At 36.2% G+C, this 16975-nt stretch overlaps 1 protein-coding gene across 5 annotated transcripts in view; it reads left to right on the top strand.

Moving 5' to 3' along the window:
- The window catches only part of PRRC1 (proline rich coiled-coil 1), a 28282-nt gene extending 11927 nt beyond the window's left edge, over window positions 1-16355 (top strand). For all 5 annotated transcript variants that reach the window (XM_030512618.2, XM_030512619.1, XM_030512617.1 and 2 more), the window contains 5 exons: window positions 3718-3820; window positions 6659-6822; window positions 8137-8240; window positions 10252-10354; window positions 13978-16355. In XM_030512618.2, coding sequence (XP_030368478.1) covers window positions 3718-3820; window positions 6659-6822; window positions 8137-8240; window positions 10252-10354; window positions 13978-14187 — 684 coding nt within the window. In that variant the 3' untranslated portion in view covers window positions 14188-16355. The remainder of the gene's footprint in view (window positions 1-3717; window positions 3821-6658; window positions 6823-8136; window positions 8241-10251; window positions 10355-13977) is intronic.
- The last annotated feature ends 620 nt before the right edge of the window (window positions 16356-16975 follow it).

A 16975-nucleotide genomic window follows, 5' to 3' on the forward strand; every position in this document is an offset into this window, starting at 1 on the left:
GAGTGCACAAATGCAGGTGGTTTAGGTTAGTGTATTGCTGTGACAGGAAGATACGCATACCTAACAAGTTCTGTCACGTGTTCCTAAATCAGGGAAGCTTTAGGACCTCTGTAAGACCTGAAAGCTAGTTTCTACTTTACAGTGACTGGATGCAGAAAAAGTCTGGTTTACTTCACCAGAGTTCCTTGCATATCATGTTTCTTTATTATTCCCTAATGAACTGAATTTGGTTTCTATGGGATGCAAGTCTTGCCTGTTACAGGACAAAAAAGTCTCTTCAAGGAGAGGCAAATGCGTTTTCTTCAATTCTTCAAGCAAAGAACAGTTTACCTGAGAAGTGTTTAAGATATGTTGTAGAATTTTTCTGTTCTGCTGGAAGGCAGAACAGATACTCTTTGTGATGTGATCTAATCATTCTGAGGAAATAAGCAGCAACATCAACTTATTAGAATTTCATTAGCCTATAACTTTTTTGGAGCTGTGACAAATGTTACAGGTAAGTAGGATCAGGAAGATTGTGGCAAAAAGATGTAAGGGCTACGCATGAACACTGAAACGTCTTCAAGAGTAACTATTTTTTTTGTACTGTCTCATATGAGAAGTGAAGGAAGAATCAAAAAGATTGATATCTCAGTGGGATTGCAGAATTTTGGAGTGGCTTTCAAGCCCTTCTGAGCATGAAAAGCTGGGAGAAAAAGTTGTGTGTGACATGGCAAACTGAGCCCTCCCTTACTCCAGGAATACACATCTTGACATTGATACAGTCTTAAAGAGCAAGAATAATCCTCTGTCAGTATGGTGAGAACAAAGTTGTCAGGCTGCCCTTTTCAAGGGGAGATGTCTTTTCATGAGCATAAAAACACATCTTCTTTCTTCCTTTAAATAATGTCCTTCTTGGTTATCATACTCCTCTTAATATACACCATAGATGCTAATGTTCCAGAAGAGAATATTTTTTTGGTAACATGATTCTGTAGCCCTTTTGAAAGTACCAGAGCTTGCCATTGCAAATTACTTGAAAAGCCAGTCTCATCCACGTTACTGTTGCCTTTATACCAGTAGGATCCGAAAGGTGTCCTGTTCTTATTTATGGAGAAGGTCTGTATCACGGATTTCAATAATACAGACTTTTGTTGAAGTATTAAGCATTCCATGTGCACTGTGTGTTCAGTGATAACCTCTTTTTGAGAATGCCTGTGGTGGAAGAATGAGGAGTCATTAATTGTACTGGAGCCATCAAGTTCTTGATGTGTGTAATCGTTACATTCTGTTTTACATTCTGTGTAAAACATCAGAATCTATGTTTTTTAAAAATCAGCCAGGATCTGGGAGGATAACTGGTAATTATTACAGAAATGCATCTTGGATTCCCTGGAAGAGCTTACACAGTAGTTGCAGCAGTTGTCTTTATTTCTGTTCTTGAAGTAGTTTGAACTACCCTTTTTCCTCTAGTGTTCTTAAGAAATCATACACCTTTCTTCCAGATTTCTTTCAAGCCAGATAATATCCAAGACTGTGACAATCTAAAATTGACAAATTAATTGTGTAGAATTGAATGAGACTGTTTCAGTTTCTTTGATCTGTCAAAGATGGCTGAGTAGTCTCACAGGAGTTCCAGGACTGGTTTCTACATAATATATGAGAGGCAAAGCTGGATACTATGGCAGTAATTGCACCTGACAGCTTGCATATTTAACTGTTTGAGAAATGATGACAGCCAGGACCTGAATTTTCGGAAGATTTGTGTTTGCGCTCTGCCAATGTGGAAGATTGTCTATTTGAACCATTTGGATTTATGTTGACTTAGAATTGATTCGGTAGAAATTCCAAACTAAACTGCATTCTGGTTCACAGTGTTGTGATGACTTAATGTTTTACATTGGTATAAAACTAAGATTGTTTCTCCCTGCTTGTGCTAGGCTGATGAACATAAAGGCATCTTCCACAGGTAGAAGCAGCAGTTTCTTGCTGCTCAGGAATCTGATTATCTTCACGAGATGTATAATGACTTTGTGTTAGTTAGTCAGGCATACTGCTGATTGAAGAAGTACTGCTTGGCTTTGCATTATTGGAACGATGCTAGAACTGGAAATTCATACTTTAAATGTTTCTGAGGATCTCATAGCACTCAGTCTTTGTTAAAACAACAGACAAACTTCAAGTTGTGGGAGAGCTGAAGGAGGAGTATAAACTTCCTTGTTCTTGATGGCATCCTGTGGGTACATGAGTAGTCACAAGAGTGTATGTATTAGTCAGTGAATGCTACCATTCAGAAAAGTCTTGTGTTCATGAGAAACAAGTGGCTATAGTGGGCTCTGGCTTCAAAAAGTTTAATTGGGCAAGAGTGAGTAATTGTTTTGTTTTCTTTACCAAATTCTGCAGCAAGGCTTAGTGTTCTCCACAGCATTGAGAAGAGTACCTGAACCCAGTGGTAAACTGTTTCAGCGTGAGACATAGGATCAGATAATCATCATTATTAGTAGCCAAACAATGTTGCAGTGTCCGTAGAAGTGTGGGGGGTTTTGGGTTTGGTTGTTTGGTGGTTTGTTTTTTTTTGTTTTTTTTTTTAAGCTTGCTACAAAGAAAGCGTTCAAAGGTTGGATGAGGCTTTGAGCAACGTGGTCTAGTGGAAGGTGTCCCTGCCTATGGCAGAAGGGAAGTAGGTGATAGGTAAGGCCTCTTCCAATGCAACCCATTATATTATTTATGGGAAAGAAGCTTTGCTGAGCAAAAGTTACTCTGAAATAATTAAAACTACTCTGATTCTGCAGGTCTCTGGAATACTGTGTAGTATATTAAGCAAGCACTTTCTGGAAAGATGTATATGCACAGTGCTATCCTGTGTAATGTTTGTCATTTAATGATACAGATACAAGCATATGCAGTTTTAATATTGGACTGAAAACAGCTCGTTTACTGAAGAAATTTGCTAAAAGATTTGTGTAAAATAGTTTCCAGTGCTTTATCTTTCAATGATTCAGCATTGGTATTTTTCTTCTTTCACCTTGTGATCTTATCTGAATTTAAATAAACACTTGATGAGTTACAGACATTCATTAAGACTGTGCAAGACACAGGGCAGTGTTTGGGTTTATATTTAACGAACTTTTAGGTCTGTCAGCAGCTCCACCTATGATTTGCCTGGAGAATGTAGAACATTTTTCCAGCAATGTTTAGAATCTGTTTATAAATTGAGGACTTCAAGCTCAATTGCTCTAGAAATATTTGTTAGTAATGAGCCGTTCAAAAATAGATCCTATTGTCTTTAAGAACATAAGAAAAAACAGACTCTTCAGTGTGAGTTATCACAGTCTAAATCTAGCTACCTAGTCTTATGATACCTATAATTAGCGTTACGAATCTTCGACTTTTTTAAATGCTCCAGAATAAGACTAGATCAAGTTTGTTGCCCACCATCATTGGTGGGACTGCTTCTGCATTAATGCAGAAAAGGATAGTGAAAGTGATGTTTGAACTTCATGTTTTAACTGAAAATTCGTGTACTGATAGTCATATTCTGTAGTGTTTGTGCTGAGGAGTGAGATATAGTAGGTGTTACGGAGTGTGTAAATGTGGTAAGAAAAACACAAAGCAGCTTAATATTTGCTTTTTATTTGGTTTTGGGTTTTTTTAACTGTAACATTTTGAGTTTCTCAGGAAAAAAAAACAAAAAAAACAACAAAAGATAATATGCAACTCTATTTTGCTTAAATTTAGGGTGTAGCTGAGAATCCCATGGTGAAGTCTGTTCTTGATAAAACCAAACATTCAGTGGAGACCATGATCACAACACTGGATCCTGGCATGGTTCCATATATCAGTAAGTATTTGTGACAAACCATTAAGTAATACTTTTAAATGTTGGAGAGGTTAATATAATAGCACACTACTTTTACACTTGAAGTTTGTCTGTGTAGTATGTTAATTCACAGTCAATACTGTATTGATTTCTCAAGTGATTTGTCTGCTGAAACTCATTCTGAAGGCTGACTTTTTATGTGTGTCTTTTTATTTATGTCTAACTGAATGAGGTTCATTTCACTTTTGTATTCTGCTATAGTTCAGATAATGGCATAGTAATACCCTTTAATTCAGATTCAGATAGTGAAAGATGAGAAAGTTATAAATAAAAATGAAAAACAAAATAAAGTGAAGAGACTTCCTATAATCCCTATATGGCATATTATTTTCTCCCACTGTGTCTCTATTTGAGCCTTATGGAGCTGAGTTTAAAACACACCATACGTGTTCTGCTAGATCACGATTAAATACTACTGTGGAAGATGTCACATTAGAGCTAAAACAAGCCAAAAGGTAGACGTACTTTGAGAGGCATAGGACAGAGGTATTTACATAGCTTTTGAGACTTTCTTTCAACTGTTGTACTTTTCTACCTAATAGTATTTATACTATTTTTAGGAAATTCATCAAGCTTGAAGCAGTTTCTGATTCAGTTAGTAGGAACCTTAAAATTCTAAAAGAGTCTCATGAAGTCTGAAGTATTGCTGAGCACTGAGCCAGGAAGGAAAAGCATAGCATTTCAATCACAGCTTGTTGTGGCATTCACTGTTTTTTACTAGAGTACATTACATGTCACATATAGCTGACCTGAAATTTCTACTTCTTTATAATGGTGAAGCAGCAGATGTAATTTGTCCAGGGTGATGGTTTGGTTTTTTGTTGTTGTAGGTTTCGTTTCGGTTTTTTTCCAGCAGTATGGTAAGCAGTCCTCCTCCTTGGTTGTGCCAGTAGTGCCCTTTGTCTGCATGTAGGTGAAACTGGTCATGAAACTGCTAAGACTGAGAACAAACTATTAAAATGTTCTTGCATTTTGTTTTTCTAAGCTGTTTTTCAGGTGGACCTATTCTGTGGTCTGTTTAACCACATTACTGCACTATTGTTCTAATCCAGTGGACAATATGTGGCATAAAAGGGGAAGATGACCTAATTATTGAGCAGTAGTTAATTGTCTTACATTTAAGGGAAAATATTCCAGCAACTGACTACTGAGGAGATGATAGGATATGAAATCAGTGAGAAGGCCAGCCAGCAAGTGAGGAAGTTTTTGAGTAGAGGGATGAAATGCAAAACTAGAGTAAATGTTGATTATGCACAATTTGGCGAACTGTATTTAAGGTTTCTATTGCAGTCATGACCATCCCTTTTTAAAATAGGATCTGACAAGATCCAGTGATGGTTTGGATATTTTGATACACTATTCATTGGATGGAACAATATTACCTAGAGGAGGGAGTAATTCTAATAAAATACTTTGCTTGTAAGATTCAGAGTAAACAAATTCAGTAGTTATCTCAAAGTTCTCTGAAGTCATGTTGTTAGGGAAAGCATCTGTATACATCTTGGCTATTAAAATACTGCCTTTTTTTTTTATAGTTGCAGGTTGTGGAGATAGGGCAGAGATTTGTAAACTTAGTATTTACTTCCTTCTAGAAATGTTTTAATTCATTAACTGTTTTGATTTATTCTAAAAAAGCTTAGTGAAAACTCACCTTCTTTATGAAGATACTGCCATATGGAAATAATTCAGAAATACAACTTTTTTGTTCCATACTTATTAAATATCTAAAACCAGGAAAAAGCTGTAGGGAGGCAGACAGGCAATAAAATTCACAGTCCACAGACACCCATAAAGTAATGTGAGCCTTTCTTTTAAAGCTGATGTAATTTGACAGCTGTTCACTGAATTTTATGAACTGCATCTGTGTTCTTTATCCCTTTCATAAGGAAGAGTTTGTGTGTCACGTAAACATTCCTTACCCCTTTCCAGAACACCAAAATATCTTCAGAAATGGATGTCCAAGTTATTCTTCTAAATCCATGGTCATCTTAAATGAGTGGTGTGAGGTTTTTCTTCAGGTGCTAAACAAACATCAGTTGCTGTTGTCTGTCTTTCATTCTTGAATTACTTAGCTCTTCACCTAACTTCTACTTCCTAAGTTACTTCTGCTTCATGGAAAAACTTCTATACAGAGGCGAAGAAAGAGGAGACCAACTGAAGCATAGTTTTATAAGAAATAGAATGTATTTGAACTAACTTATCATGTGAATGAGGAAAAATACATTTTTCCTCATCCATTTCCTATACTTGGCACTTTTGAGGCCACACGTAGAATACTGTGTTCAGTTCTGGGCCCCTCAGTACAAGGAAGACATTGAGGTGCTGGAGTAGGCTCAGAAAAGGGCAACAAAGCTGCTGAAGGGTCTGTAGAATAAGTCTGATGAGGAACGTCTCGAGGAACTGGGGGTGTTTAGTCTGGAGAAGAGAAGGCTCAGGGAGGACCTTATCACTCTCTTAACTACCTGAAAGGAGGTTCTAATGAGGTGAGGTCGGTCTCCTCTCCCAAGTAACAAGTGATAGGACAAGGGGAAACAGCCCCAGGCTGCACCAGGGGAGGTTTAGATTGGGTATTAGGAAAAATTTCTTCACAGAGGGGGTGCTCAGGCATTGGAACAGGCTGCCCAGGGAAGTGGTGGAGTCACCGTCCCTGAAGTATTAAAAAAACCATGTAGATGAGGCCCTCAGTGACACGGTTTAGTGGTGGACATGGCAGTCCTGGCGTAATGGTTGAACTTCATGATCTTAAAGGTCTTTTCCAACCTAGTTGATTCTATGATTCTATATATATGTATTTTACAGAAACTGGGGGAGAACTGGACATAGTGGTTACTTCTAATAAAGAAGTAAAAGTTGCAGCAATTCGAGATGCCTTTCAAGAAGTCTTTGGGATGGCGGTTGTTACTGGAGAGGCGGCACAGTCTAACATTGCACCCCAACCTGTGGGCTATGCTGCAGGTTTAAAAGTAAGTTGATACATTACAGTACTAGAGCACCTCCAATGCAAAGAGAGAGCATGGAATCGTTCACCTGCAAGAATCTGATTTTCTGTAAAGGGGAGGGCAGTTGTGAGATAGGTAAATATTTTGGTTCTTTTTTAGTTGCCATCTGAATCATTGTATCAGTTTAAAGCTGCTTGATGAAATAGTTTTAGGATTTGTTATTTTTTTGCAAAGACATTCACAACAAATGAATGATATTTATGTCAGTTTTCTTATACTGTCATCAATTGCCATCACATCTATCATACATTGTGATGCTACTGTAGTTTCAAAGTATAGAAGGTATTTCTTCTTAGACTTTTACTAGCACACCATGTTGGAAATGTTAGAAAGGAAAAGAGTTTCTTTAAAGCTGAGCTTTCTGCCCACTAATTCTGTAGATCAGTGATAGTTTGATCAACACTTGTCAAGTATCTTCTTAACCAGATCTGTGGTATGTTTTAAAAGTGTGAATTCACTGTGCAGCCTTGCACACAGCTGTGCTGGCTGGAAGTATTAACAAAAGTTGTTTCACCAGATTTTAAAAATGTATGTGTTCATAAGGTATACCTATATGCAACCACCTCCTCGGCCAGTAACTAAAAACCCTGAAAACAACTATTCTTAAATATAAGCAAATAATTTACTCATTTTAAAAAGAAAGCGTTTTCTCCTAACTGCTTTGGCAGTGTGCACAGTTGAGTATAACCTATCCTCATAGCAACAGATTAGCTGATACAATTTTATGTTGAGGTACAGAGTATATGTTCCTGCAACTGTTTACCTACTGCAGTGTAGTAGTAGTATTTCTATTACAACTTCAGAGTGGTGAGAGGTTTGGAGCAAATGATTCCTTCATCTTAGTTGGATAGGTAACACCGGAAAGAGATTCTCTTCTGTACTGTTACAAAGTTGGTCCAATGCTCTCAAAGGATTTAAACCCAACAAATCTTAAGCTGCAAAAATGTCAGTAAGAGTAACAGTAATATATACTGATGCTTTAACTAATAATGAAACTTGGCACAGTAACAGGTTAGAAATCTAAGTCTTCTTCAGGGAAAAATAACAAACTAAAAATATTTAATTAGTTTTATCATAGTTTTTGTTACTGTTAGGGATTCCATTATGGCTTTTCATGAGTATTCCCCCCCCCCCCCCATGTTGAAATAAGAGTAATTTTTCACATTTTCTGTTTAACTTGAAAAGTATGTTCTAGAATTCTTTTTGCATTAATCTGTAAGCATTGTACCAGTTGTGATTCAAAGAGAATGTTGTCTAATAGCTTGTGTTATCATTTAGGGAGCCCAAGAAAGGATAGACAGCTTGCGTCGGGCAGGAGTAATACATGAAAAACAGCCCGCTGTATCAGCAGAAAGCTTCATTGAGGAATTGCTTCCTGACAAGTGAGAACTTTAAATATATTCTAGGGGAGAGTGGGGTGCAGGGGAAAGGAATATTCTTTGCTGACTTAAAGGGGCCTAATAAATAGTTGCTGGCACTATCACTCAGAGCAGAAGAAAGGAGAGAGTTTGTCTTCAGTATTGCTTTGGCAGATTTGAGTTTGGTGATGATGTTCAGCTTTTTGTCCAGACATCTTGAGACTTTAATATACAAAATCCTTGTCAATTTTTTCAAGGTTCACAATATAAAAACACAATGAAGTTATACTGAAATGACAAAACTAAATAGCTGTAAAAGCTGGAATTTAGCTAGTGGTTTGCTCGCTCCTCTGAGCAAACCTCCTGTTTCTTCCCTTTCTCCAAAATTGTATTCAGTTCAGAAAGTACACTGGGAGATGTTCTGTCATTTGTAGTTCATTTGTAGCAGTACAATTTTATCAGATAATATATTATCTATTTCGCTTTCACTGAGAATGTGCTTACTACTTTAAATTTGCACTGCACAGACATAACAATGGTGTTTCCAAATACATTACAACTTGATTTCATAACATGCTTTTTGACAGACAGTTCTTAAAGTAGCTCTGTAATTAATTTCCAAAACATTAAGGACAACATCATGGGTTTTTATAATAAAAATTTAGTTTTTTTCTAATGTTTTGTGCATTTTTAAAGGTACATTTAGTGTCCTTAGTGGAAGATGGATGGTGAATTTTCTAAAGTAAATAGAATTAGGAAGTGGTTTAGGTTTTGTTTAGTATTTATTTCCATCTAGTCTGGTTTAGATGTTTTATCGTATTTCTAGAAAGGAGTAACCGTGACAGTGAAATCTCTGTTTCAAAATAATTGCTGTTCTTGTCCTCCGAATTTTCTCATTCCGAAATCTGAAAATGTTGCTTAGAGAACTCAGCGTGAAAGAGCTCAAACAGGACTGAAATGTTATTGAAGGGAATGATAGCTCTTCTCTCCACACATTACAGGCCCCAAGAACGCCTTGATCTTTGACATTAGTTACAGTAGAAGCAAAGAATAACTTAACATATGCTTTAATTTTTATTCAGTAGGCAACATTGCTCTGGTCCCTGTTACAAAGATGATGCAAGTGCAATACTTCCTGTCTTGCTCCACTAAACTTAACATGAACTTAACAGTCATTTCTTAAAATTGGAGTCTTGCATTTCTTTTTAGAACAACATCTTTACTTCCCAAAATACAGTATATAATATATATGAAAAAACAACTATAATACTTTCTTTTTTAAATCTTTTATGATTCTTGGCCTTGATTTTGTGTTTGTGCTTTCCCTGGAGTATGTTTCTCCTGTGGCAACTGAACTGTAAAACTGTTACAGGAATTGAATACAGTGAGTTAATGTTGGTGCATTGTTCTTGTTTTTATTTGGATCATGTCAGTATTGTTAGTTTGTTGATAGGAGAAGTGATTAAATGTTTTTGCAAGCTAAATAGTGAACCATTTTGGGTAGTGCTTCAGTAGCCTTTACTGTGTATGCTACAGCAGGCACCATCTTTTCAGAAAGGTGTGGAAGTGTTTCTCTGGATAAATCATTTAAATGATTGTTATAAGATTACACATACCAAAGAATCTTCTGAATGTAGAAGATGAATGATAAATAGATTTTTTTTCTTAATTGTTAAGGAAGGTTATCTTAATAAGAAACATTCTCTAAAAGCATAGTAACTATGGCCAAAAGAATATATCTGCACATATGCCCACCCCACCAAATTTCTGTGGTTTTTTGATCTGTAAGTTTTATGTATTTTATATATTTTAATGTATATTACGTATTTCACATGCATACACATGCAGTATTATTTTATATATATAAAAAATTGCTATGTGCAAATTTTACTTGAAAAATACTAGAAAACTGATGAAACTCATTATTACTACGTTTGTGGTAGAATTTGTAAAAAGGTCATAGTTCAACCGCCAGCATGTTGTTTTTCAATTGAGTGATGCTCAGTACTGTAAAGTAGCTTGTATGTCATTGCAGGTGGTTTGACATTGGATGTCTGATTATTGAGGATCCCATTCATGGAATTCATCTGGAAGCTTTTACTCAGGCAACACCTGTGCCTTTGCAGTATGTTCAGCAGGTGAGTTTTCACTTTTGTTACTAATGTTGGATTAACAGTTGAGACATAAGACTTAAGTTTTGATTTCACTTATGATGTCAGTTTTTACAGTCACTCCACTTGAATGTTTTAATTTATGAAATTAGGATAAAAACTGTTTTCGAATCATGTTTATGTATTACCTAAAAATCTTAACGCATTTGTGGCAAAGCAATTTTTCATCAGTAGTCTTATTCTGGAATACATGGCACTTCAAAGCACTAGTTTTACTTTTCTAATAACAAAGAAGAAATATTCCAAGAAGAAATGAACCAAGAGGAAATATTATCTAAGAAGAAATTAACCACCAAGAAGTACTCCATGAAAAAGGAAATATAATTTTAATAATTGAAATATCATCATCGGTCTGGTTCAGTGACTCAAAGTTAACCCTCATGAATCTTTATGTTAATAAGGTAAGAATACTCATTCTTCCTCAGGTGCGGAAGGAGGTCTTTGCAGCTTACAGAATATACTGAGCAACTGCACAAAAGAAGTGCAGTAACCACTTTTGTCCATCCAGAGGCTTGGTTTCCTTTTCTTAACTTACTTCACATACGTATTGGAGTCTTATGCCAAGAAAACTGCGTAATAGTGAATGGTTTGTGTGCACACATGTATGCGTTAGCAATTCAGTGACATACCTTACACTTCATTTAGGCAGAAATTTATAAATTGAGATCTTACCACGCTGTTTTTAATAAAACTCATAAAGCCTTGGTTGTTATGTACCACAAAACAGACAGCATACGGTACTGATTAGTATTCTGAAAAGTCATTCCTAATAAATAAATAAAGGATACCCCTTCTTTAGAGTTCAGCTTGGACTTAATTCCACTATGAACATACAGACTGTTACATAAAATTCAAGGCTGATTTCCTCTTCTTGACTGTTCTATCCTGACAGGGATCCAAAATTTCTGAAATGGAAAGATTTAAATCTTGGCAATGTCATGGTTCATCCCGTATAAAATAATGCAGTGGTGTGCAGTTCTTAAATATCACCAACAGAAGTTTTTCATGAGATTGTTTACATTTCTTTGGACATGCACTGGGAATTATTTCAAACACCAGTCACTGCATGTTGCCTGAAAGAAGATATGAGTCATAAATTAGTTAACTCTGCTCTGAGAATTATTTTTAAATAAATGTTTCTATGAAGAATTTCAAAACAAAACTGTTTGGGGTTTGATCCTCAGGGGGTTGTTTTGAGAAAACAAATAGTAACTGTTTATATTTTTTTTTCTGTTACTACTAACTCCCGTAGAGTGAACATTTTTGGGATTGGTTTTAGTTCTTATGTTTCAGAGTTCTTACAATTTTGAAAAGCTGACAAGTGGCAAAAGGAGAAATATTGCTGTTGGTCAGTCTCTCTTTAGTTTTCCAGAATGGTTTTCAAAAGGAGCCAGGAAAAATGTGAAGCTAAGGAAAAGAAATACTGATTATGCAGATAAAACTTCATTGACTAGATGATCTTTAAAGGTCCCTTCCAACCCAAACCATTCTATGATGATATGAAAACGGGTAATCAATGTGAAGTTACTAATAAAGTTACTGTCACATTCTGTGTGGAGCACTGATATGAACTAAATGATTGTTTTAAACATAAAGCACAACAGGTATGTTTAATTTTTGTTTCACAGAATATTCTGTTGTATCATTTAAAAACTGTAAGTTAATAGTAAGCTTTTGAGTATTTCTTTTCTCTTACGTAAACATATTTTGTAACTTTGAAAATTAGTATTTACTTTGTAATAGCAGAAAACATTCTTGTTTAAACTTCTGTGCAACCCATTTAGTATATAGCTTGCTGTATAGCACAGATTTAGTAAGTCTTTAAACTTGAATTAGATCAAATTCTACTCTCTTACTTAAAGAAATCTGTTCTTGTATGTACATCAACAGCAAAACATAGCTTTGTTTCATGCCTTTGTTCCTATTATGCCTCTTTTACAAAACAGAGTTTCTCTCAGGGGTGTGTAAGAAACACATGTTGATATAAATGCAGTCAGTATCTTTACGCAAAATCTAAACTACAACAGGGGAAAAAACCAGTAATTGTGTAGTTGTATTTCAGACTACAAACAGAGAATAAATATGTGTTGGACAGGCAGTGTTATTTCTTATTCACAGTACAAAAGATTTAGTAGAGTCAACCTGCTCTAGGTGAACCTGTTTTGGAGGGGGAGTTGGATTAGATGATCTCCAGAGGTCTCTTCCAAGCCCAACCATTCTGTAGTTCTGTGAGCATTAAAACCAGTTACGTTCCTCATAATTCTTGCTAGCTGTGTGTCCTATTGTTCTGTATAAGGAAATAGTAGTAAAAAACCTGTCTTTATAGAATTGGTACTCTTTTCTTAATGTCTTTACGAACAGCATGGAATTTTCTGAGCACATAAAACGAGACTCATGGCTGTTTATAACTCTAAAATACTGCTCGATTTGAGAAGGTAAAAAGGTGGACTTGGGGGCTTGTTTTGAGAAACTTTTTCTGTTAACAGACCAGCTGGCATCTTGTTTTTAGCTGAGGCAGAAATTGCAACTGTGATGGGAAACTACTGCAAGGTTGTCCTTTTTTATTTTATTTGAAGTTCACTGATTTTTAGCAATAAAAATACCAAATAATTAATTTTTGAAGTTACGTGCAATTGTGGATCATCGTGGAGATATAATAAGATATTCAGTCCCTACTTGCAGCTAGGTGCACTCTTATTTACTTCTTGCTGCCATTATGTTCTGACTAGTAAGGACTAGTCCTGTTCCTTTCCTTAAGAAATCTGCTTTTTACATACTTCTTGATAATCACAAGTTATTTTGATATTGGAGTAGACTGTGTTTTCTAACAAACTTACATATACTGTTATTGCTGCAAGACAGTAGTTTGAGGAAGTCTGGAACACAGTAATGAACTTTGACCTGCTGTACAGGCACTGGAAACAGACTGTGTTTGTCAAAATAAAATCCGTATGAAGAATTGGGCCCAACATGCATGCTATGAAGAACTGAATAATAATAACAACAGTCTTAAACTGTGGCTAAAAGTCTTCTACACTTCACTGTATGTGACAGTGGCCAGAGGTGGTTGCCTAGGATGCGCATCAGAGCAGTTAAACGCAGTGATACTTGCCCCACTGCTTCCCTTCTGCTTCCGACTTTAGGGAATTACACTATGTAATCCTATGATCTCATGAAAATAGCTCAGTCCTCCATTTCTGCCAGCCTCAGCTTTCTTCTTGTATTTGGCTACTTGCCTGCTTCAGAGGGACATTTTAGCCATTTTTGAAACCTTCAGTGGGTAAGAGTTACTGTATAAATATATATCATTGATTCCATCTGTTAGCTACTTCAAAAGAGAAAACTACTTCCTGGTAATGGCAGAATGTCTTTCCTCTTTCAAGCATCATATTTTAGCTTTACACTTTCTATTTGGATCATGATATGTACAAATCCAAAAAGTATTAATTGGCTAGGCAAATAACGGGGCAGTCTGATACCCTCTAATTTGCTATGTACATTCTATTGATGTACCAAAGTTGGTAATGGTGAAGATAGAAACAAAATTTCATTTAAAACTTTCAATAATCACTTCTCAAAATGTTACACAGGCGAAGAGTCTCACTCCTGAGGACTACAGTCTGAGATGGTCAGGCCTGTTGGTGACCGTGGGCGAAGTGCTTGAGAAGAGCATACAGAATGTCAACAGGACTGATTGGCACGTGGTATTCACTGGCATGTCCCGTCGACAGATGATCTACAGTGCAGCTAAGGCTCTAGCGGGAATGTATAAACAACAGTTACCACCCAGGACTGTTTGAAAGAAGGCTGATCCATGACACTAGGGAATAGTGGGTTTGTGATTCTAGAATTGAAGTGAAAGCTACACATTCTAATTCGCAGTGGATGCAACACACATTTGTAATCTAACCTTAAACTGAATTTTACTTTTTAAGAAGTGGTGATTTCCAATAGCAGAAATGAGCAATTGCAATTTTTAACTAATACATGATTTCCAATATGATTCAGAAAATGGGAAATGAGAACAAATATATATTTATAACTGGAACAAATAGCATTACAGTTTGTACGGTGAATGTGCTGTTATTTGAGACCTTACTATGCATTTGCTGAGATATTTTAGTTAGTATACTTTTTAAAAGAAGGGGATAATTGTTTAGCTATTTCTATTATATTAATAATATACACATGTTGACAGCATAAAATGTATGTTATATGTGCACTTCAGTCCAGAGAGACTACCTTCTGTATTAGATGGTTTCTTGGAGCCTGTGCTTAGATGATACTTAACACCTGATATGTTTTCATGGCCATATAGAAGTTCTCAGGAGTGATACTGAGTAGCCCTTTCAACACATACCAGTCAGCTGCTAAAAAAACACAAATCCATGCCTCATTAGTTGAAATTGTTGCTAAATTATTTTGAAATTTCATGTTCCATGCTGCATCTTTTTTCTATTTTTTTTTTTGTAACAGTAATAAGGTGCATGTCCAATTAAAACACTAGACAAATTTCAAGTTCTTTCAGTTGGTTATAGATCAGGTACCACATACACATGAAATTATTTCAGCAGTTTCAACAACGTAATTTATTCCAGTACTTCCAAACTTCATCTTTTATATGGAATTATGTAATTTCTTCTATGAAATTATGGTTGTCAGCAGTTTGATGTGAAAATGGTGAGATGTATATCATTTGCTTTGCTTTCCTGGGTTTTCTAAATATTTTTAAGTCTTAAATGTCTTCCTGGTATCATGAGCTCATTGTTTCTCATGTAAGTCTTCAGTAGTGTCTGATTTTTTTCATGGCTACAAATGCCCTCTATCCATGATGACACAATCTTAAACCTGTATTTAGAAATATTGAAGTAATTGTGAAGAAAATGTTTCGGTAATAATACTTTTTTAAGAGACGAAGAATTAAAAAATACTTTTTATTTGCTTTGAAGCAGTTTTTCATGTTATACTGCTCTGCCTTTACCTTTCTTTGATGCTTTCAAAGGACATTTTTATATATAATAAGATACTAAGCCAGGTCATATTTGTACCTAGTGAAAGCCTATTTCCAAGTAATGTATTTTGCCTTAATTGGCTTACTGTATAAATCAGTTGAATAAATGGTTTTCCTACAGGATTGTATCCATTTTAGAGGTTTATTTTTTAATATAGCTGATGAACATCTGTTTATTGAAGTGATGTTTGCATGGTTAAGTTACGAATTTGGCACATACTTAAATGCCTGTCTTGTCTGAAGAAAACCCAAAACAAACAGAATCTGACTCTTGTGGTCTTGAGGTCTCTTGTTGGGAGCACTTCTTTGTATCATAAACTAAAAGGATAATACAGGGACTTGTGTTTGTCATTTTTTGCTAAAGGCATCTTTCCTTTTATTGTAATTTGAGTTTGCAGTGTATAATATGTTGAATGCTGCCCTTTTATCCCCTGCTTGCAGCATCCTCCATGATGCAGAGGAAGAGAACATGAAATCATCAGTAGGTTTATGTGCCCTGGCATGAGTTAAAATTAAAACTGAAGAAACTGAAGAGGAATTTCTGTTTTCTTTCTCTCTTTTCTGGCCCTGACCTTCACTGTTTTTCAGCGGTGGTGAGAGTGGAGACAGAAGATGGCTTCTCAGTTTTGCAGCACCTGGTTCATTGTGGTGACATTGGCCCAGCATTCCAGATATCTTACATGGCTGCTAATGTGGCATTTTCCAAGGCTGTCTTGGCCTGCCTTATAGAACTTTTACGTCTCTATTCTCCTGTAAAAATTTGCTTCTTTATGCCAAAATGAGAATGACTGCACACTCTTCTCTCTGCGCGCTTTCTCCGTGTGGTTGGGTACTGGGATATGACATGGTCAAGTGAAGCGGTCTTTCTCCATTCAAAATCTCTGTCTTGGTAAAAATCTGTTGATGTAGTTTTGATTGCTCACCCAAGAATTAAAACGGCTTATCTTGATATCTTTATTGAGTTTCCTTCCTTTACTGAGCATTTCTTGTTTATGTATTAAAAAAAACCCAACGCATCCTCACATAAAAGCCAGGAGTTCGGCTTCTTGTCTGAGAGGCTAAGGAACAGAAAAATGTCTGCAGTATGCTCTGGAAAGCTAATAAAACTTGAAATTACTTCCTAAGTGAAGGCCCTTCTTAGGGTCTGAGTTGGCATGGGTGAATTCTGGAGCAAGTTATGACAACATTCAGCTTTTTACCGTCTGCTGGGCTGTAATGTGGGCTGCAGTGGGAGGAGGAAACTTGGCAGGTGGGACACTGACATCCTGTGTTAAGCTTATACTGAAGTCAGCTTAGAAGAGCAGGTATCAGAACACATTTGGAAGAGTAAGGACAATTCTTGACTGCTAGTCATCACTGTGGATACAGCTGCAGAAGCCATTTCTGCTGCTTTGTGAATGGGTAAGTTTGCTCAAGTATAGGAGCGTGAACAAAAAATCAGGAAGGCACCCACATTTGAAGATGGAGAATATCAAGGATTGCTGAAAACGGTCATGGGGATACATCCAGAAGGAAACCGACCAGCTATTACTACCTGCAGTCTTTTATTTCCATATTTGGAATTGCTGTTCTAATTG

Source organism: Strigops habroptila, chromosome Z, assembly GCF_004027225.2.
Source record: "Strigops habroptila isolate Jane chromosome Z, bStrHab1.2.pri, whole genome shotgun sequence".
Classification (NCBI taxonomy): domain Eukaryota; kingdom Metazoa; phylum Chordata; class Aves; order Psittaciformes; family Psittacidae; genus Strigops; species Strigops habroptila.